Below are 22297 nucleotides of genomic sequence, written 5' to 3' on the forward strand. Positions count from 1 at the left end.
CCAAGTAAAGCAGGAAATGTACTGAATGTAAAACGGCAAAAAGTAATCCATGTTGTCACCATTCAACATGCAACCCATTTGCTGCTTGCCAGTTTGTTTGGTATGTGATGTAACAGGTCTGGAACAAGGTCCAATAGCAAATAGCTGAAAGGGGGCATATTGCCAACTACCGAGGTGTAGTCAGACTTACTTCCGTCAACAAATTCGATTCTCCACTGCTGCTTGTACACTGGGACAAAGACCGTAGTCCAATGAAATGGCCTAATCGAGCTATAACTATAACTATAGCTGTATATATAGCTCAACTTAACTGTGCATGTAAATGTACTGAATGTTTTGTACAGGACCTTATACATATTTTTGTCTTTGTATCTTTCTGCTTGTAACAAATGCGATGGCTTGCACTAATATAAATTTGTCAGCACAAAATTGACCTCCTGTCTCTCTCTCTCTCTACAGTCCTTGTTGCTGATTCGTCAGGAGATGGTGGTTTCCCAGAAAAAGCTTGGCGAGTTTTGTGAGGCTCTGAAGCAGTACCTGAAGAATGTCTCCACTCAGAGAGACTGCTTTCAGTAAGTCTAACTACTGCTCCACATTTTCACAACTGCGCTGCTGCTGCAGAGTGCAGCACCATAACCCTAATCATCTTTAATATTTAATAAGCTCCATTTTCAGTGTCAGGACCTCACTGTTCTCACTTTATTAAGGATTACCTCAAATATATCCTTCTTTGGTCATTGGTTGTGTCAGTATTCTTTGGTGTGCATGCACGCACACACATGAAAAACTTTTTCAGTGAAGTTGAACAGGTACTGTATTTCATCATTACCTTTCCAAAATCTGAAAAAAAACTTGTGCAACTCCCAGGTGGTTTAAATTAGACAGATACTAATATCATGTGGCATACCCAATGTGTATAATATTGTACCTGTAATATAGTCTTATATTCACCTACTGTGCCTGTTTTGAACCCCCTGTGCCTCCCACTCGGAGCCTTAGGGTGCTGTGAAACAGTCTTATATCTGGAGAGATTTCTCCAAATCCCAGACTCAATATGCTGCATGCATAGTCCAGAGTCATTCTGCATATGCCCTTGGCAAGACTTGAAGGATCTGGCTCCATTGCATTTCTTCTATTTGTATTACATTTCCTCCCACTTGTTACCGCAGTCTGTACTTTGGATAAAAGGTCTGCAAAGATGGAAAATGCTTGATAACTCCATTTAGCACAGTAGGCATAGTACATTCACATAATATTCAATACCTGTGAAGTAGTTTAAGACATAAAAAGCTTATTATGGCTTCCAGTGATCCAGTGTTAAGTGAGTTTTTTTTACCACTTAGGGACAGCAGAACATCCTTTAAGCATAACATTGACATCACCTTTAAGCTGATATGGCTAACATGTTAGCAAATATGGTATTTGCACATCCAGCAGCCACAGAACAACATTATCATCCATTTGAAGTTGTGTCTCTGGGCACCCTCTGAATGCTGAGTCCCATATTTACTCTCCTTTTAGCTCAGTTTCGCTCTGTCGCTAAAAACAGCCTTTTGAGTCTGTAAATGACACAGGGGGTGGTGAGATTGAACAAAAAAGTCAAGTTAAGGGAAGGAAAACCAAAAACTATTAGCTTAAATTTGCTAAAATGCTCAATTGAATTTGGAAGGACTGTAGATTTGGGGGATTATCTGTGGGTTCATCACCACAAGTTTTTGTGATCCATTGTTAACATGAAAATGTTAATTATAGCAGCTTTAAATGTAAATAAAACTATCTAAACTGCCAGTGCTATGTGGCAGACAAGTCAAACACTAGGTACAAATCTAACTACAGTGTCCATAAAAAGCATCCAAGCTGCCACACTCAACTTATTCATATTTCAGTGTTTCAAAACATTGATTCGTGTAATTGGGATTTTCTTACACTGTTTCACAGTAAAATACTCTTTAATGTCAAATGAAAACAAATCTCTTCAAATAGATCTGAATTAAGTGGAAAAACAAGATATAAATGATTCACCAAGTGTTCATTCCCTGACTGTGACACTTCTAAGCCAACACTGGTGACTCATCAGTGGAAAAGCCAACTGTTTTTAGTAGTTATATAATTATTTGAATAGAGGGATTTGTGTTTTATTAAGATAAGACAGTATCTTAGCCTAAAATACACATGTATCTGCTGCACTGTCAGTTTAACAGCACAAAGAACAAAGACATCTGAGACATTTATTAAACTAAGTACATATGATCTGATTGACACAATAAAAACTGTGAATATCCCTCAGAGTACAATACAGTCAGTTATAAAAATTCAAAATATATATATTTGAAACCGTTGTGGTTCCCTCCTGTGAGGGAAATGCACAAATTAAGAAGGCCACTATGAGGCTTTTGTGCACCGTGGAGGGTTCAGCAGGAGAGAAAGGAAACATTGGGTCTCATTCATTAAAGGTGAGCAGAATGAATTTGTGTGTAATTTGGCATACATCAATATGTTAATAGCTCCGGTCCGTAGGTACTAACAAAATCCACACCTGCTTCTGGCTGCTCGTGGTGCTTGTGTAAATGAATAAAAATTGTTTGTCGTTATTAGAAATTACAATTTGTACTGGGCTCTGTTTTGTTCACAATACGTAGATGCCTATGAAACACGCAGGTTAAAAATGACAAAAATAGGCCCATATTAAATTACATTTTATAAATTATAAAATAAATCTTTTTTATTTGTTAAAAAATGTATTACAAGTGAAGGGCTGGCGTGTTTCCTCTTACTACTTCTCTGCCTTCTGTTTCTTCTGTTAGTCTGTCATCTCGTGCATGACAGGTTCAGCAAAGCAGGCTGCGCGCTTTGGTGCGTCTTGTACGCTCGGCGATCCACGGCAACGTAGCACGCAGATTGTTACGTTGCATGTTTAGCACAACATTGTCAACCAAGTCACCTTGCAGCCCTCCTTTCTTTTTCTCTCATTTGACGTCTCTCTCACTCGAGTGTGCTCTCTGTTTCGCTCCCCTGGTTCTTCACTTACTTTGTATTTCTTTTTCTTTCCTCTCTCTCCGTCCTCTCTCTCTCTCTCTTTCCCTCTTGATTGAGTTCATTAAAACTCTTCAAAAGTGTCATTTAAGCATGAGACAATTCAAGCCAGTTTCATAAAAGAAAAGAACTGAAATAAATGTTAAACTGGTGAGAACCTGAACCCGATTCAAGCCCGAGGGAATTCTGAAAAATTACAGCCTGGTGGACAGGATGAACCTATCAATAGTAATTATCACCTCCATATATGGTGGTCCCTGGCTGTTCATGGGCGCGGATGTATGCTAAATGCTGACTAGCGGCAGTGCGCCGTCAATTCACTATTGAGCGGCATTCATGAATATGTGGCTATGATCAAATCTGAGTTGCCCACGGTGTTCATGAATCCAGTGTAGGTTTTAAGCACCAAATTGTTTTATGTGCATCTCTGCTCACAGATTTATTAGCATTTCATGGATGAGACCTGCATATGGTAGAGCTGCTGGCTGGGTGCTTTACCAGCTGTGACTTTAAGATCTTCAAGATGATATCTGGGCTGGGGCGTCCGGTGAGACCAAAACTGAGCTTTTTGGCAATCACTCCGAACAGTTTGGTGTAATCCAAACACCACATTGCAGAAACACTCCATTCACACCATGACGCACGGCGGTGAGAGCAACATGCGGCGGAGATCTGTAATTGCTGCCAAAGGTGCCTCTTTAAATACTGACTCAAGGGGGGTGACTGGGCGAGGACCGAGAGCAAGATTTAATGCTGCCAACGTTTTCAGACTACACCCACCTCATTCCAATTTAGTTCACCACATTTTGTGACCTCCCAACAGAGTCGTGGCAGCATAGTAATGAAATGGTGCCTGCGCTGAGGGAGCAAATAATGTCCAAAGTCATCCTGATGGAAAGTAGAACAGGGCAAAGGTTTCAGAGTCAGAGCAAGTTGTTTATCTTTTTGGTTGGGAAGTGCTGTAGTGCCGCAGGCTTACACTGTTATGAAAAAGTTAGTCACATACAATCGAAGCCCCGCTGTGAGCCGTGGCATGAAACTTGATATTGTACGTTTCAACCTTGGAAACTCTGTTATGAAACCCTTTTTTTGCTTCTGTGAAAGTTCAGCAAGCGACTCATTGTTGCAGATTCCAACAGTATTTTGCAAGCACAAAAACTTCCATCATGAAAGCTGGTCCAGCATTGCCTTTTGTAGAAGTGTAGGTCTGTGCTGCATGTCTGTGATATCATAGCATGTTAGCTGCTAATGTGGCTATAACCTTTTTTTACTTTTATGGTGAACATGAAGTTGAAACATGACAAATTAGTTTTTAGATGAATAAATCATAAAATCCTTTAATATAAAAATGTTGCATTCAAATGAAAACTGGGCCACGCATTTCAAAGGAAAGCTGCGGTGGCTGCTCGGAGCTCAACGAGCTGCAGCCGTTTGACTCTGAGGGAAGTGCGGCCAAAGTAAAAGTTGGGGATAGGTTAACTTTTGGCGGCAAACTGCAGCCACAGAATACTGCAATCAGTCAATAAACAGAGTATCGTCACTCCTGTGGCATGTTGATCTATGTTACAAATAATTTCTTCCCTCCTGCAACACATGAATATGCCTCCCACCACAGGAAAATGTAACTGTTTTACCAAACTACACTTGCTGCTGCTTGGTGAATTTGGTCATTTTACTTTATCATCCATCCACTTTCAAACACCATATTTTGTAATTCACAAACTTTCAAGGGTTTTCAAGGTCCGATTTCTAACAGATAAGAAGCGTTACTACAGTAAATCGCACTCAGTCTACTTGACACGCTGCTCCAGGGAGACAAACTGTCCTCTGTGATTCAGCTGAGATCAGTAAACTCTTCCTCTCTTACTTTATCAGTGAATGTGGTTGCAGCACAGTTCTTGTAGGTAGCTGGAGTAAATAATGTATGAGTGAGAGGAAGCTTCCTTGATAGAGGAAGCCTGTTCATTACCCTCCAACAGACGTTTCTCTCATGTGTGCTGCCTCGTTCTTTCTGTCTTTTTTTATCATGGCGTATCTTTCCTTTCCTCTCTCCTCATTTAATCTTGCACTAACTAACTGTAATATATATACAGTTTATTTAGTCTCTGCCTTCCCTGCTCATTATCTTTACGGGCGAATGTGTGATTACATGCAGACACACTTTATCATATCCTCCGGCAGAGCTCACACAACTCAAGTTAATTCTATTTAAGCCATTTGTACAGGAGCCAGAGAGCAGCAGCAGCCCGTCCCCCCAGTGCCCCCCTCAGGTTCAGGGAAGAACTACCTTTTTAAAAATACAAGAAATGCCAATGTATTGGTATTGTACATACTAATAGTCATAGCTGTCTGTCCAGAGTCACTGAATACTAGGTAGCACCTTTAAATTTCCCATCAGCAGAGCATTTCACATTTCATTAATTATGATAAGTTGTATATTTGGAGCCCTTTAGTGTTAAATATTTTGTTAAAAACATGAAAATATGACAAATAATTATAAGAATAAACGGTGCAAACATATATCAAGGGATATATCATTAAATAATTAAAGAAAACATTAAAACTCTTTATAATGTAATGTTATTTCATTGTTAAATTAAAATTTATTTCGTAATAGGATAAATAATTTCAACATACAGCACCATTTAGACTTGGCTTCACTTTTGGGAAGCTGTCATGTCATCCATATTTACATACAGTGTAAAGATTAAACACTGAAAGGGAGACACCCTCCACTGTCAAAAAAATGGCTATGGACTCAAAAGTGACATGAAATAAAAATGTCACAGGGAAAATGGCATTATGAAATAAAAAACAATGTAAACTAATAACTTGTAAGGAACACTTTTGTTCATGTGGTCATAAGTTTCATTATATTGGAAACGCTGGTGCTCTATAGTATTTGTATATGTGGGACATTATGGTATAGTTTCCTTTTCAAAGTTGCTTTACAGATCTGAAAACATCTTTTTTTAATTGGTCACGAGTGAGATCAATTACATGAGCTCTTTTCATCCCATCTAAAAGCATCTGATAGTTAAATGGTCCGGTAAGAGAGTCCAGGCTGTTATTACAAAGCACAGATTAATACACAGCACTTCAGATTCACAGTGCATGAAGTTCCTTTGACTAATTATTCAATAAATCAATCAGTCAATAAATTAAATGTTTCTAGCAACTTTTAAACAAATGAAACGCAATTTGAAGTGCTTTACAGTTTGATTGAAGACACAAAAACAACAACAACATGGGAAATAAATGAAAACTGACCTTTAAAAAATTGATTTTGATAAATAGAATAAGTATAAACCATAAAAGTTATGTTTAAAATTATCAATATTTCCTGCTCCTCTCAGATCCCCAGGCAGGCTGGTCCAAAATTTAATGATGTGAAAATATTTAAGATTTTTCAAAATTTTTCAAATATTTTATTTTCCCATTATTACTGTCTGTTGCATAAAATCTTATGAGGTCATTAAAAATGTTGCATTCAGTTAATCGTGTGTGCACATTTACGTACAATAATACAATACACTACAGTAGTGTTACTCCTTCAAATGGTGTAAAGAACAGTCTGGACTGGACTTCATAATCTTGTTGACGTGACAGAAAACATGACTTTGATTATATTTTTTGTTGTTTAATGGAGCTCAGGATGCCTGTTATAATGCACCTGCTATCACTGTGTAACTGTTTACCTCTCTGCTGTGGAGAAACACTGCGGGCCATGTTTCTGGGCATTTAAACTTGTACTAGATAAAGAATATATAACAATGCGAAAAGAGGCAAAACTCAGCTTTCAATAGAGGTGATTTTGTGTGTTTTTAGAGAGCTCTGTGCCTGCACCGTGAAAATTGCTTTGAAAATTGGAACGAAAATAGTGTTTGTGATAAGAGGTACCCCGAGCGGGCGTAAATGTGAGTGTAATTTCATGCCGAAACAAGAACCAAAATTGCAGTGCTCCGCCTGATCTGCATAACCACCACCTCAGCTGCTCCACTCCTCTCGTCGCAATACATTTAGCACCGGACAATTAACAAACAGGGCCAAGTGCAAGTAATGGACTCGAGTAAGATGAAAATGGGATCACACTGTGTTGGTGCTGCTGTTTGCTAAATTAAAGGCCGCTGGGTCTTGCCATATAAACACTCTTAGTATCTCAGGATGTACAGTGAATCATAGAGCCTAAAGTAGTTCATGCTTGTATCAAGGAATGCTTGGATTATATCACAAAAGAAAATATTTTTTTGCTTATATGTTAATGCTCTGAATATTAAAAGGAGTTCCTTTAAGTGCCATTTTTCTGCCACTCAAAGCTAGAATATTGTTGCTGGAAAGCTGAAATCCTTTTTCAGGTCATTATTTTTTTTTATCAAATGGACATTTTCAGCAAGACAACACACTTTCTCAGTGAGTGAAGGTTGTTGTAACATGACAGTGGTTCCAGTTGTTGTGAAAACAGAGTATATTTATCAAGGAAAAAAGGACAATGACCCCCCTGTGAAATCATTTTCACCCCCTTGTTGAACCCATATTTTGACACATAAATGCTTCTGAGGTAACATGGAGCCCTTGTTCATTACAGAAAAATAAAACCTTTAAATTGTCTTATAAAATTGGCCAGGAACATCCGACTTCCTCCATTTGCACTGACCTGGTCATTAATTGTTCCACTGTATTACTGCAAGTTTCATTGTGATAGATGGATGCAGCCTTTAAGCCGTCATCATGATGTTAAGTGCTATGTCGATATTGTGCAGGATGGTGCAACAATTCCATTTTTTCCCCTGAAACTATTGTGTAAATGTTCCTTTTTTTCATTTCAAAAATGTGTTTTTAATGTGCAGATGACATAATGTATATTTCCTTCTCTTTTTATCTACCTCATGTCCTCTCCATCCTCCATCTGTCAACTCTTTAACTCATGGTTCCACATTTCTCCTCTGCTATGTCTAATCTGTTTTTTTTGTTCTTCTTCCATCACTTATGCGGTCAATCTGTTGTATACGTGCATCTCCTTTGTCACACCTCTTCCTCTCCCCTTGATCCACTTACCATTCTGCCATAACTCTCACTTCCTCACCCGTCACTTTCCACGCCACCTTCCCTCCTGTGTTATCCACTCATTACCATTCTCCTCTGTCTCTGCTCCAGTGTGACTGCGGTGCGTCTGCCGGACGGTTTATCCTTCGTCGTCTACGAGTTCTGGGATGGAGAGGAGGAGTGGAAGAGGTGGGTTTTCAGCCACATGTGGCTTTATAATAATTACATTTCAATCTTAAGCCTAAGCCCCGGGCTAATATCTGTTTGATTTTCTGTATTTGACATGAACAAGCTTTTAAAAAAGCAGTTAAAGGGTAACTTTGGTATTTTTCAAGCCGGATGCTGTTTTCCCATGTTTTTGTATCTAAATGGCTAATGGAAACAGCCATTTCTGAAAGTGTGTCCCAGGGATGACGTTTTTCCGTAGGCTGATGTGGAAGTTAGCTTCGCCCTGGTTCCCTCATCAAAAAGCCTATGGGATTTTTCCATTGGATTTAGAATTACTGCAGAAAAAACGCTCTGTGATAAACAAACAAATATGATACTGACACATTTTGTTCTGGAAGATAATCTCCACAAATGAACATCACTGTCAGGATTTAAAGCCAGAAGTAAAAAGCTAATATTAGGCTATAAGCAAACTACGCTAAATTTGCATTGCCGCCACTTCAACGCTGTAAAGCCGTGTTTGGTGCGACTGGCTGTGATGACCGTATTCTTCTTTAGCCACTTATTAGCGTCTGCCTTTTTTGATGCACAAATAACCTTCAAAGTACAGAGTGGGGTATTTACTAAATATTTGATGTCGAAGAACAAAACATGAAAGTGTCCTCAGTTTGCAGTAACCACAGACCTTGTTTAAGGCATCTAACAAAAAACCCATAGACTTTAAGATGAGGGATCCAGAGGTGCTGAAATGCTGACAAATGTCTGGGTTTTAGGACTCATTACTTGGGTTTTCTATTGGTCCAGTATTGAGTAAGAGGGCTTCAGACAGAAGTCACAAAACATGCTTCAGTGAAATCACCTGGGGCATTTGTGCACCAGCAGTTCACTTCCACGAAAGGCTGTTATTCTAAGCATTGTTATATTAGCTAACATTATGGAAAGGATCTCTACAGACACGGCAAATTTATTTATATAGCACATGTGATACCTAATGACATCCCAAAGTGCTTACTTACTTAGTCAAGTCAAAGTTCATGTAGGCCAATCACAAAGCATGCCTAAAGGGCTGTGCGAATAGTAATTTCAATTCAATTTCAATGTGATCTATACAGTCCAGTATCACAAATAACAATTCACCTTGGAGGGCTATAAAACATACAGAAATAGACTTTTTCGTTTTAGAGTAAGATCCTATTTGTAACCAGAACCAACCCCGAAATCACTTTCACTAAAGCCGCCTGACTTCATTTAAATAAACAGTGATTTTTAGTGTGTATAAAGATGGCATATTTTCACATCTAACTAGGTAGGTTTTGTTTAAAGACGAACCAAAATGTCTTTGTGATCTTTATTTCCTTTTTTGTTGACTTTGAATGAAATGTGTTTTACGGTGATAAAAAAAGTGTTTGGTCTTCTTTAATTGGTGGGTTTTGCGGAAGCAATTTTGCAGGCTGTTTATTGTTAAACAAAAATTATCCTAATCTTAAACAGAAAAAGGTCTTTTTTTGTAGGGATCCTTTCCATAAACTTGTCAGACACTTAACAATCTGAGCTTGTAAGTGACAAAAACAAGCACTTTCAGTGGCTGTAAATTGACGATACACAAATGCCCGAGTGGTTACGTTGCAGCCTGTTTCGCAGCTGCCAGCTGCAGCGTGCTCTCTCAATACCAGACAAGTTTCAAAGATTGTTATAGTAGTCTCTTAGACACAAAAATGTGGGAAAATAGGGTCCAGGTTGAAATATACTGAAATTACTAGTTGGTCACGGTCTTGCTGTGATACTAAAAAAGAGTCAAATCAGCTGGCAGACTTAAACTGTAAATTTTGGGAAAGGCCCTTTGCTGCAGAATGTATCATAACTAATGCTGATCCACCTTAAAAGCATTAAAAGTCATTACTGAGTGTGGACATTCATTTCGTTTCTGAAAATAACTGTGAGTCAGCACTCTGACTCCTCTGAAAGATTTTCTGGAGCTGAGCTTGCCGTTTCTTGCTGCCATTGTTTTCATTGATTGGTGATTGCCAAATAAGAGAGCGCTCACTTTTCCTCCATTACTGTCATGAGCTTGTTGGAAAAATTCCTCCATCCACTTTTAATTAGCGTTCTTCAGACATTCGCTCACTCCAGAGTTGCTGAAGCACTTGAGTTGCGTCAGGTCATCATGATTTAGTGATGGTGCCGGTGCTGGGCGTGAGGAGAGGCTGCTGATGTAGCTGCCTGCTGATCTGAGTTTCTGCTCCACTGCTTGCAGCATCCCGCTGCCATTAATATTTCAACCCTTACAGTAAAGGCTAAGGGCCGTGCTAAGCGGTTTGAGGCCATGTGTGCTTGAGTGACTGCACAGATGCAAGTGCTCGTGTACATACGTATTATGTGCGTAGCTATGTGTGTGTGTGTGTGTGTGTGTGTGTGTGTGTGTGTGTGTGTGTGTGTGTGTGTGTGTGTGTGTGTGTGTGTGTGTGTGTGTGTGCGCGCGCTCTCATACGCTCCCTTCTGATTTCAGGCACCTCCAGTCGGCCCCCAACAAAGCCTTTCAGCATGTGAAGGTGGATACACTGTGCCAGCCGGAGGCCATGTCCTCTGTAGCCGTGCCAGGTCAGTGATGACATACTACAGAGTCAAACAATACTCAGAACTTTATTTTTGTAATCGCTCAAAGGAGCAGGACTTCAAACATTGAGATTTACTTTCCATTGAAATGTGCCTGATGAAAAACTGAGTTAGGAAATAAACAGAGGGGCATTTAGTTTGTAAGTTTAGATCAATAAAACTTCATTTATGTAGAACCTTTCAAACAGTATTACAAAGTGCTTCTCAGAAACTAAAGCAACAAATCAAAAAAGTTACAGAAAAGCCAGTTTATGAAAATTAGTTTTAGTTGTTATTCACTGTTTTTCGGAGACTGATTCGCCTAAGGGCTAAAAGTAAGAATGGGTCTGCTCCGTACGAAGATGGACGACATGTCCTCCCTTTGTACAAAACAGAAGCTAAAATATTCCAGATACAAGTGCTGTCAATCTTGCACTGGTGACATCATTTGGAGCATCTGTGCTGTAGCAATCGGAAATTGTGCCCAATATCAAGTTCCCACCCAACGACCTGAATGCAACCAGATATAAAAAAACAGAATATTAATTATTTTAGCTCTTATAGAACACAAAAAAGGAAAATAAAAGTTAGTCAGTAATAACCAGAAAATAAGGAAATGGTATAAAAATACATAATTACAGAGCAGAAATGAATGATGATACAGTCTCTGCATAATCCTGAGAAACTGATTAGTGTTTAGTCAGTAAGGCTGGCTGTGTAATTAGTCGAAGCTCAGAGGCTTTCTGAACAATTAAAGCAACCTGGCACCATTTAAACCACTGACACTGGCATGCCTCCATGCTCTGAGGCAGAGGCTGTCAGTGACTCGAGGTGATGCCTGGCAGACTGCCATTTGTACTTTTTACTTGTCTTGCTCATTATTTTTATGTGTCTCTCCTCACCCCACCCTCTCCCCGCTCACTCTCTGACTACTTTCTTCTTCGCCAAATTTCTCCTCATCTCTATTCAATCTGTTTCCTCTCATTTCCTCGCACGACTCTCTGTCTGTGCTCCCCCCCGGGCCTCATTTTCTTTACAAACCTCCGTCTTTCTCTCTAACCTCCTTTTCTAACTTGTCATCTCTCTCTCTGTTTGCAGCCGCCTGGTGCAGTGTGAACAGGGACTGAGCATGAAAATATTCAACTACACGCCACGACTCCTGGACACTTCCCACCTCCTTTCGAACCCCTCCTTTCCACCCCTGCGTTTCACCCGCTCTCTCCCTCCTCCCCAATCCCCTCCTCTTTCAACCCTCACATTCCTCAACTCTTTTTGTAAGTACATGTTTACACAGTGCAAATGAATGGTGTCAACTGCAGTGAAAATTGAACAAACAGTGCGTTTTACGATGTGAGATTACTAATGCGTTTGCATCTCACCATAGTTTGCTGGCTCAAGATGTTGGATTATGTCATGTTCACGTTTCAAGTAGCTTTGAGCCACTGTAAAGTGGAGTTTGTCATGTAGCAAGGACCCTGGCGTTGAGTTTTTCATGTAGCAGTTACTGTTTTGGGGTAGTGCATTTTGGGATGTGGTTTTTTCACTCCTGTTAGCAGTGGTGTAGTGGTAGTTGATGAGGTGGCTGAAGTACTACGTAGGTGGGCAAGTTACAGAGGAATAGGGCGAACTCCCTAACATATTCCAGTGGCTTTCTGGCTGATAGGTGGCTATTCTGTAAATTACCACAAAAGATGATGGTTGTACCCCATACACCTGTGAATACCCTCCATCACACCACTGCCTGTTAGGGTTGACCACAGGTAGCTCATCTAGTCAGCCATTAGTCATAGTAGCCGCTCATTCCACATTTGCTCCCATACACAGTACTCTAATAATTACATTTTTTGTTAATTTTGTAACTGATGAAATGCTCTGGACATTATTCTCACATCAGCCATTCTGAACTCGCATCGACATGTTGCGTAAGACTTAGTTGCCAGATTAGCTCGCAATCTCAGGAAAACTGAATGCTTAATTTCAGCTTGAAGGTTAGCTAGCTCCCTGGCTAGCTGTCACACTTGCTTTTCTGAGTCTCTAAGTAACTGAGTTGGGGTTGTATAAAAAAAAAAACATATATATATACATATTAGGGTGAAAACCATGAAGTGCAAGTACTGACTGGGTACAAGTACAAAAAAGACTTGAGCGATATCCAATTTTTTATACCGTCCTGAAATTTCTCTGGGGTATACGGTGTATGACCACATAAGTGCATGGCACTAATACCCCCCACCCATCCATCTCCAACAGCAAGTGCAATTCTTATGCTCAGCTTTTCATATTAACAAGTACACACTAGAAACCCAAAAAAATGTGTAGAAAAGCAATATTCTCACACCTGTTTTCATTAAACAGAGAAATACAATTGGACACCTTCTGAATTCAACTTTCTCTCAGTCATGGAAGACTGATGAGGCTTACTTGCCTCGTTAACTCATCATGAAACAGACTTCATTCAAACTCAACAGAAACAAAATAAAATCATCAAAATCAAAATAAATCCTTAATTCACCAAGTTAAAAGTAAGAAGAAGGAAAAAAGCTGGCAACTGGCTGTTTACTGTCCTGTAACTTCTCCCTCCACCACTAGGTGTTATGGTGTCTTTCAGCTCAGCCGCCTGTTCCACCATAGAGACCTGAGACTGAGCTCTGGCGGTGCGTGCTGTGCACTACATTCAATAAGTTTACTGAAAAGAAGACTGCCTGTATTTCTTACAGTATTAAAAAACATACCTTCAAGATTTCTTAATACCCTGGTATACTGTAATACGGTGATACTGCCCAAGCCTGGTACAAAATGTAGTCTAAGATTTTCTGCACTAACATGGACAAGAGTTAGCTAAAGCTAGAAAAAAGCAGTAAAATTGCATATCTGCTAGTTTAATGAGTTGATAAAATATGTATTAATACAATTTTGTAAGGTATACAGCATCCGTACATACCATTAATGTCATTTGGAAAGCTTCCCAGAGGGACCTAAAGACAGCACTGTTGTTAGATTCTGAAAGCTAGCTGTAATATTTGCCTGAAGACGACCTACATTTTGCCATTTTACCGTCTCAAAGTCCATCTCCAGTTGGCTCTGATATGTGGACTAGTTTACTGAGGTATTTTACTGTAATAATAACCACTACTCTCCTTTAGATTAACGAGAGCAGCATTGGCTCAATACCTCACTATAGGGTACACTCCTCTACACACTCACGCTATAAGAGAACCAGAGTTACAGTTGTACCTTTAGGTTGACTTACTTGCATATTTCAGACTCTTTGGGTTCGTATATTTATGTGAAATGGCTGCTGTGGGAGTAATGTCTAAAGTGGTAGGAACTTATTTAGCATGTGTAAACAGAGCAAGAGAATGAGCAACAGAACGCTAAACCCAAATCTCTGTGAAGCCAAACACAACGATTACATCACAAGGTGTCCAGTCAATGCGAGAGGGCCAGTTCATTATACTGAATAATGAAAAGATGTCAGTCTTATAATATATTTGGGTTTGTATATGGTTTTGTGCAACAAATGTGGAGAAGCATCCAGAGAGTTAGTGAGTTAGATTTCTTTATGTAGCTTTTATTTCATGAACCACATTGGGGTTGAGTCTCTTAGCAATGACATTAGGGTCATTTAAGAGGTCAGATGATTAGATTGTTTTGCTGTAAAAGGATAATTTGTGACTTAGACAAGAGTCTGCTGCTACCTTGAGACAGAAGAGACTAAGTAGAGAGATAAAGACAGCACCTCACTGTTCTCCATGCAGCTAAAGTTTGTTTAATTTCTGCCTTCTGTTTGTGTATCCTTTGTCTGAATTGGCGGTGGGTAGCTTATATTAGCTGTGTAAGTCTAGTAGAGATTGTACATATGGAAAATGTTGTTCTATTATGATTAGATTTGTATTTATTGACATCTTTTAGTGCTATGGTGCAGATTTCTCCTCAGTGGAAGTGGCAGTAGCTTTGTAGGCGCTGCAGCTTCTTGTAACAGTTTGTTTGAATCTAAATACCTACCATCAGACACTTCAGACAGATAATCCCATCTCAATGACATTGAATATAAAGCCTTAAACATCACCACATGGTAGAGGAGGTTTTAAGGGATTTTAAAAGATGACTTTGTTTTTTGGTGTGACGTGATCTCCCGGTAAGCAGGGAAATGCCCATTAGCGGTCTTGTTGAATTCTTGCCATTAGATCAAACGACACAAATGTTTTGTTGCACTGACATATTAATTCTACAAAAAACATTTCTCCATCGCATTCGATTTCTGTTCATTGACCTTTTTCAGTCAATAACACATGACTGAAAAATAACCGTGATTTTGCAATAGGCCATTACATCCATTAGCATCTGTAGCTGATAGATCAACCACTGCAGCATCAATCACTCCACCGCACTATGATCATGTAGACAATAGGAAACAAGGGTCTCAATGCCTATGACTCACCTGGAGGATATTACAGAAAAATATGAACCATCAGAATCAAATGCCGGATGGGTCTGATCAGCTGGGTCTGGGCTCTCAAACAATAAGACAACATCTGGAAGCTCTGATGAGCATGATATTTCCATGCAACCAACGAAAAGTCAACTTTGGCACGAAAGATGCCACCATACAACAAAAGATCAGCAGCCTGTAGCACCAGCTGCATGGAAGTTAGAACATAGCTTAAGGCATTACACAGGGGGTGATTTATGCTATAACTCAATTTTGGCGGTTGCACCTTCAAGGTAGTTCCGACATAAGACTGAGATATAACTTAAAAATGTACACCTTCCTCAGACTGGATGTAAAGTTGTTATTAACTCAACCAACAACATTATCAGGAAAGAGGGTTTTTTGGTGGTGATGATGATGACCAATTTCTTCCTCATTTATCGTGGTCGCACATTCTACATGACACACTGCATCCTTATGATATTTATGATGATGCTGATATACGCTCTTGATTCTGTTTTGCAGAACAGAGACTCAAAAAAAATATATATATAAATATATTATATAGTTGTAAAATAACACTACATTAAAAACAACAGTCAGCACAGTGATTGACAACACAAGTAACTTACTTTATTTTCTGAGAGGACATGGGTAATTACAATACAGTAATGACGAGGAGGGCTCATGACAGATAGGCTATAACCAAATTAACCAACCTTCGGATTTAAACGTAAATATGGCAACAGTGAAAACGCCGTTTGCTGCGACAATATTTTGGTTTGTGTGGACTTTACGCCAATGCAGCTGATGAACCTTACGTCTCAGTGATGCAACCAAACATCCACACAGCTTTGGTAATAAACAAACTAGTTTCAGCGTAGCGTTTAGCGTGGACTTTGCACCCAAACTTAAGAAAGAACATACACACAGCTGGTGCAACAGGATGCAGGGTCATATCTTTGACTCCTGTATGTACCCTTTTTTATTGACGTGGTTTAAGTAGATTGAAACCTTTACAGTTAATAACTATATATATATAAGTGATCATGTTACCACAGATCGGCTAATTTAGAAACTCTTCATTCCTTCAGTGCAATTCATCACTCTGAAAAACAATAATTAGGTAAACAAACTGATTCGATGGAGGTTAAGTCTTGTCTAATTTTTCTCATAATTTCGGTGTTTGGCCAGTCCAGTGTTCTTGACCCACTTCTGCATCTGTAGTGATCGTTCTTTAACTTTGGGTCAAAATCTCGCCCAAAATCATCCATCCAGTCTGGGATGACTTAATCCAGGTCAAGACTCAATCCCCCAGACGCCTCACCTAACATCACCCCTTACTATCACTACTATAAGTCCAACACTGTAATACAATCAGTCTCACTCAGAAAGCACAATGTAAAAATGAGACAATATTGTGACTTAAAGATACAGTATATTAGAGGTTATTGAGTATGATGACAGTATTTAAAGAGTATATCGTATTACAGTTTATCTGGTTAAAGATGTGTTGATGAATCATTCCTTCTTTATAGCTCTATACTTTTAAAGGTGCCACTTTGCCATCCACTTCACTGTTGTGTCTATTTTCTCTATTTTCACATGTGAATGACAGTACTGTGGTAGCGGTGAGTCGGGATCCAGCTACACTCATACTTATATTGATCTGGCACCGCATTGGGCTGCATTGAGCAGGGCAGGACTGTGTGGAAGTGTTGAATATTATTACATATACTGTGACAGAAGTATGTATTACAGTAGGCTTATAGAGCTGGCATGCAAAGGCGTCGCTGCCTAATTTGTGAAATGTATCTGCTAATCTTTCAGTGTCTGTGTTAAAGGTGCCCTGTGGAGTTTTTTACCACTGGTGGTGCTGTGGAGCAATGTTAATATGAATGGATCCACTTGTTTGTATGGTGCAAGCTTCAGGACAGGATACACAACGAAGGCATTGACAAAAAGGCTACGAGCAAACATACACAATTCAAGATTTAAAATGTAAAAAAAATGGCTTTGCAATTATCATCCCTTCTGTAGACAGTTGCGACACTAATCTTTTTTAGCATTTATTTGTCCAATTTTTTAAAAACCTCAATACAGATATAATATTACCTTAAACCATCAGAAGTAGTCCGATCCTAGATTGCAGGGGTGGAACCAAGTTATTATCTTGCAAGTCACAAGTAAGCCTTTGCTCTCAAGTCCTAAGTCAATTCCCAAGTCCTAATCTTTGAGTTTTGAGTCCTAAACAAGTATTTTGCCCCCTTCATAAAATGTAATGCCAATTTTAACACAAAAGTAATTTTTAAAAAAAAATTCCAATTGCTGCTCAAAAAAGTAACGTTTCTCTCCTGCAGCTTGATTGGATGCTTTTGGGTTGGTGCTAACTTGCTGGGAATAATTAGCATTAATGTTTGTTGATTCAGTAAATTAAGGGAAATTAACTAATTCTTTGCACACTTTTTGAATAAAATGCTTTTTTAATCGTTGGCCTTGGGGGAAGGAATCAAGTCTTTTTAAGACAAAAGGCTCAAGCCGAGAAAAGTCAAGACTCATTAGTGTTAAAGTCCAAGTCAAACTGAAGTCTTTTTTGATTTTGTCATGTCGAGTCTAAAGTCATCAAATTTGTGACTTGAGTCCAATGACAGAACAATAGTGAGAAACACTGCTTGTAAAGAAAACTTTGGCTTGCTGCAAGAAAGCTCCAAAGGGCACCTTTAATCTTTCACTTCTTAAAAAAGTATAGCTACTTGCACTCCTGTGCCAAATCTTGTTTGCGTTCAAGAAGGAGCTGCTGTATTCTGAATAGAAACACAAAGCCATATTGCATGGATTGATGTTAACATGTCAGTGACTTACTATACTGATAGCCATAGTTTTACAGTACTCGCGCGCCCAGCTAAATGCAGCCCACATGCTCTAATCGAGGGTTCCTTTCCTGTACATTGTGCCCAGCTCAGTTGGGTTGTGTATATGAGGTAGATAGTGAACTGTCAGAAATGCCAATACTGTTTCCTATTGATACATTCCTGAATTTCCCTCAGACTGTGCAACCTGTTCTTTTCTATCCTAATACTCCTCAGTGCAACCTGTGCTTCGTCATACAATGAAAGAGTTATGCCGCTGAATTGTAGTGAAACAGGCCTTGATTGTTTCCTGGCAACATGTAAAGATGAAACAGCGGAGGACACAATATGTGGAGATTAGCCTCCTGCAGGCAGCAGCGTCGCTTTCTGTAGCTGTAGGGAAGCTGGTGGACAGAAAGTGTGTCACCAGGTTTACCTCATGATACCAAGCCAATCAGGAATTTGCCAAACTGATCGAGGCCATAACTCTTCCCTTCTATGGCTGTGTTCTTTTCTATCCTTCAACTGAGTGCATGTCAACTGAATGTCCAGTAACTTCTTTGCTGTAGTATTAGGCCATGCTACTCTTCAATGGGTTTTGTGCATTTCTTACCTTCTTCTTTCTTTTCTAGTATTCCTATGAAGGAGACAGAGACTAAAATCTATTATATAAAATATATATATGACTAGAAAAATGGCATACAAGAATGAACACTTTTATGGCAATGTTTAATGAAATATTAATTCTTAATGTATGTTTCAGTAAAACTGCTTTCTCTTCTTAAGTGTAGAGACTTAATGCAGGGATGCAAGTATTATATTTGGTCTTAAAAGAATATCTTGTTGAAATTCTAGATGATGTAGAGTGATGCAATTCAATAAAACTATAAAACTGATAAATGAACTCCCTTGATTTGTTTTTAAATCTTGCTAATGACTGTCAGTTTTATAATTTTTTGGATTAAATAATATACTGCATCGTTTTTATGATTTTTAATTTAATTTTTCAATTGCATACTAAACTATATCTTTTGTATGAATTTTCAGACAACATACTTTACTATATCACTGCAAAAAATATTGGACAACATAATACACTGTCGTTTTTTGATGACATACTATATCATAACGTTTTGGTCAAATTTTCGTCAAATACCTGACTAAAGCAGCACAGTATAGTATTTTGTCAGTTAGTAGTTAGTATGGTATGTCGTCAGAAATCCTAGCAAAATGTCATACTGTAGTATGTCATCTAAAATTTGATCAAAATATCATAGTATAGTATAATGTCAAATATTTTATTAAAACATCACACTATACTATGACATCATAATCCGACCAAAACTTCATACTCGTGTATGTTGTCACATGCTATGTTGTTTTTCTAGCTTTTTTGGACCTTTCAAATTTTGACATCTTTCGACACGTTAACTATGTAATTTTCCGCCGTTTTTTCGACATGAAATATATTGTCGGTTCTGGAAGTTTTTTGGTATGCTATACTGTGACATGTAGTGCATGTAGACCAGTAGTGCACTAGAATAGACAGAGTACTGACAACAGAAGTTCAAAATGAGCGTCACGTGACTCACGTCAACTTCAGATAGTTCCCCGAAGTCTTTGGCGGGCCATTTGAATACATAATATGGACAGACAAAACTCGGATTTTTGGTAAGTAGCAGTCAATAACGGCATTGATTAACAATATACATGGAGCACATCGTATGTAGTTACATTATGATGGTTTTTTTTAAGTAAAACATGCTAATATTTGAAAATTTTGAAGATTAATGTTAACAGCTAGGGTTAGATTCGACTTTATTAATCTCATACTCAGGAGATTCACACATTTCAGCAGCTCAAGAGTCAGAGGCAATAGAAAAAAAGTGATTGAATGCTAAATGCTAAAATGCAAATTATATCAAATAAAAAGAAAAATCTATATAAATAATAAATATATATATAGTACATTTATGTGTAAAATGTATAGTTACACAGTATAAATATGAGTGATGCGGATATGACATATATGGTTATGCTGACATATTTTAGACTTACCTTACCATGGTAAAGGAGCAGGGTGCTATTTATTGCTTGTTAAATTATGACTTTAATCTCGTACGGTAGTCAAGAGCAGTCAAATCCTTATTCAGTCTTAATAATGTAATGATTGTTATGATTTACTCACTACTGTCATCTTTTTCACTTTCAGAGGGACAGAAGGAGGCCGACAGGTTACCATTACTAATTGCAAGCTGACAGCACAGTGGGTCAATGGACTAGCAGCCGCACCAGCAGCAGTTTATACACATATAAATATTTGTATTTTATTAGGGCCCGAGCACCTAGCGGTGAGAGGACCCTCTTGGAATACAAGAATTATTATTATTTTTCTGACGAGTGAATTACATTTTTGGAGGTCTAACATGCTCAAATGCTCATGAAACTTAGTAAGTATGTCCAGCCTGGCGCAAAATTTTGTATTTTGGTGGTTTCAGAAACATGGCAAAATGGCTCCACAGCGCCCCCTAATGTTTAGCCCCAATGGCCAGTTTCACCTACAATTACAAAATTTGGTACACTTATGAATAATGCCCTGACACACTAAAAAGCCTCTTGGACCCATCCCCCAAATCCAACAGGAAGTCAGCCATTTTTAGTTTTGCACTGATTTTTGGTGATTTCAGGCCTCGTATTTTTGCGAACTTGTCCTACAGGGTTATTTTGAATGACTTCAAATTTGGTGTGTCCATTCTTAACCTTGGTGATTAAATATTATCAAAGGTCTGCGCAAAACTTTTACCATTTGTCTGTGGCTTAGCATCGAATGTCGATATTTCATTGTATAGGGGGAAGTTTTTATAACTTTACTGCACATGCTCGTATGTTCTCCAAACTTTGCCTGGTGGCAAAGCCCTGCCCGGGTCTACATGCTAATTTTCTGTCAGTGTGTTAAATGCCTCAGTAGCGTCCCCTAAAATACTTCAAGGTGGCAGCCCTCTCACTGCATTTCACCTGCATGTATGGAATCTGGTACACGTCTATCATGTCCAGATGTACAAAAAAGCCTCTTGGAACCACCCCAGAAACCCAAAAGGGAGTCGGCCATTTTTAGTCCAAAAACACACAATTGTCTCTCTTGTCTCCTGAATTTTCATATACCGAATTTTCCCTGCCAAGAACTTAGTTGATTATCAGCCTCACTCATATATCACTCGAGTTTTCGACAGACGTCACTGCCAATACTGAGCTGAAGGGAATGTCGAAACCATATAGCCTGGCAGCAGGTTCAGCTCAGTGGATAATTCAGGTGATTAGTGTACCTGAGGTTGCTGGTTCAAGTCTTATCTGGGACAGGTGAGTTTTGAAGGCTGATGACTTAGCACAGAGCTAAAGGGAACGTCGAACACATTTAAAGTGTCATGAGGTTTGGCTCAGTGGGTAATTCAGGTGATTAGTGTACCTGAGATTGCTGGTTCAAGTCTTATCTGGGACAGGTAACATTTGACTTTTATGGGATAAATAAAATTATATATCGGCTGATAGATCTGTCTCCTCTGTTGTCCCTTCCAAGAACTTAGTTCATTATTGGCTTGACTCATGTATTAGCTGAGTTTTCCACAGGCATCACTGCCAATACTGAGCTAAAGGGAACATCGATATCACATGAACTGTCAGGAGATTTAGCTTAGTGGGTAGAGCAGACGGATAGGGTCTCCTAGGTTGCTGGTTCAAGACTTATCTGGGACAGGTGAATTTTGAAGACTGAGATAAACCCAAAGCAAGCATAAAGCTACAGGGAACGTTGAATCCATGAAGTTGAGTTGAAAGACAGTCAAGAGACAGGAAGTTGGGGGAAAGACAAGAAGTTAGGTGAAGAGACAGGAAAGTCAGTCAAGTTACATGCAGTTGGGTTGTGAGACAGGAAGTTAAGGTGAGAAATAGGAAGTTGGGTTGAGAGACAGGAAGGTTAGTCAAGTTACATCACGTTAAGTTCAGAAACAGGAAGTTGAGTTGACAGACAGGAAGTTGAGTGAAGACAGAAGATGAAGGTAAAAGAATGAGAGTATATTTTACCTGCTAAGAACTTAGTTGATTATCATATATCAGTCGAGTTTTCGACAGACATCACTGCTGACAGTGAATTTTGTGTTTTAACACCATATTATCCTTATATCAG

The 22297-nt window shown here is 38.9% G+C and overlaps 1 protein-coding gene across 1 annotated transcript in view; it reads left to right on the plus strand.

Moving 5' to 3' along the window:
- The window catches only part of necab2 (N-terminal EF-hand calcium binding protein 2), a 147198-nt gene extending 128187 nt beyond the window's left edge, over positions 1-19011 (plus strand). The window contains exons 10-13 of the mRNA XM_042496124.2: positions 460-572; positions 8188-8265; positions 10751-10842; positions 11935-19011. Coding sequence (XP_042352058.1) covers positions 460-572; positions 8188-8265; positions 10751-10842; positions 11935-11963 — 312 coding nt within the window. The 3' untranslated portion in view covers positions 11964-19011. The remainder of the gene's footprint in view (positions 1-459; positions 573-8187; positions 8266-10750; positions 10843-11934) is intronic.
- The last annotated feature ends 3286 nt before the right edge of the window (positions 19012-22297 follow it).

This window comes from Plectropomus leopardus, chromosome 7 (assembly GCF_026936395.1).
Source record: "Plectropomus leopardus strain MGB_pleo_1.0 chromosome 7, ASM2693639v1, whole genome shotgun sequence".
NCBI classification, from domain to species: domain Eukaryota; kingdom Metazoa; phylum Chordata; class Actinopteri; order Perciformes; family Serranidae; genus Plectropomus; species Plectropomus leopardus.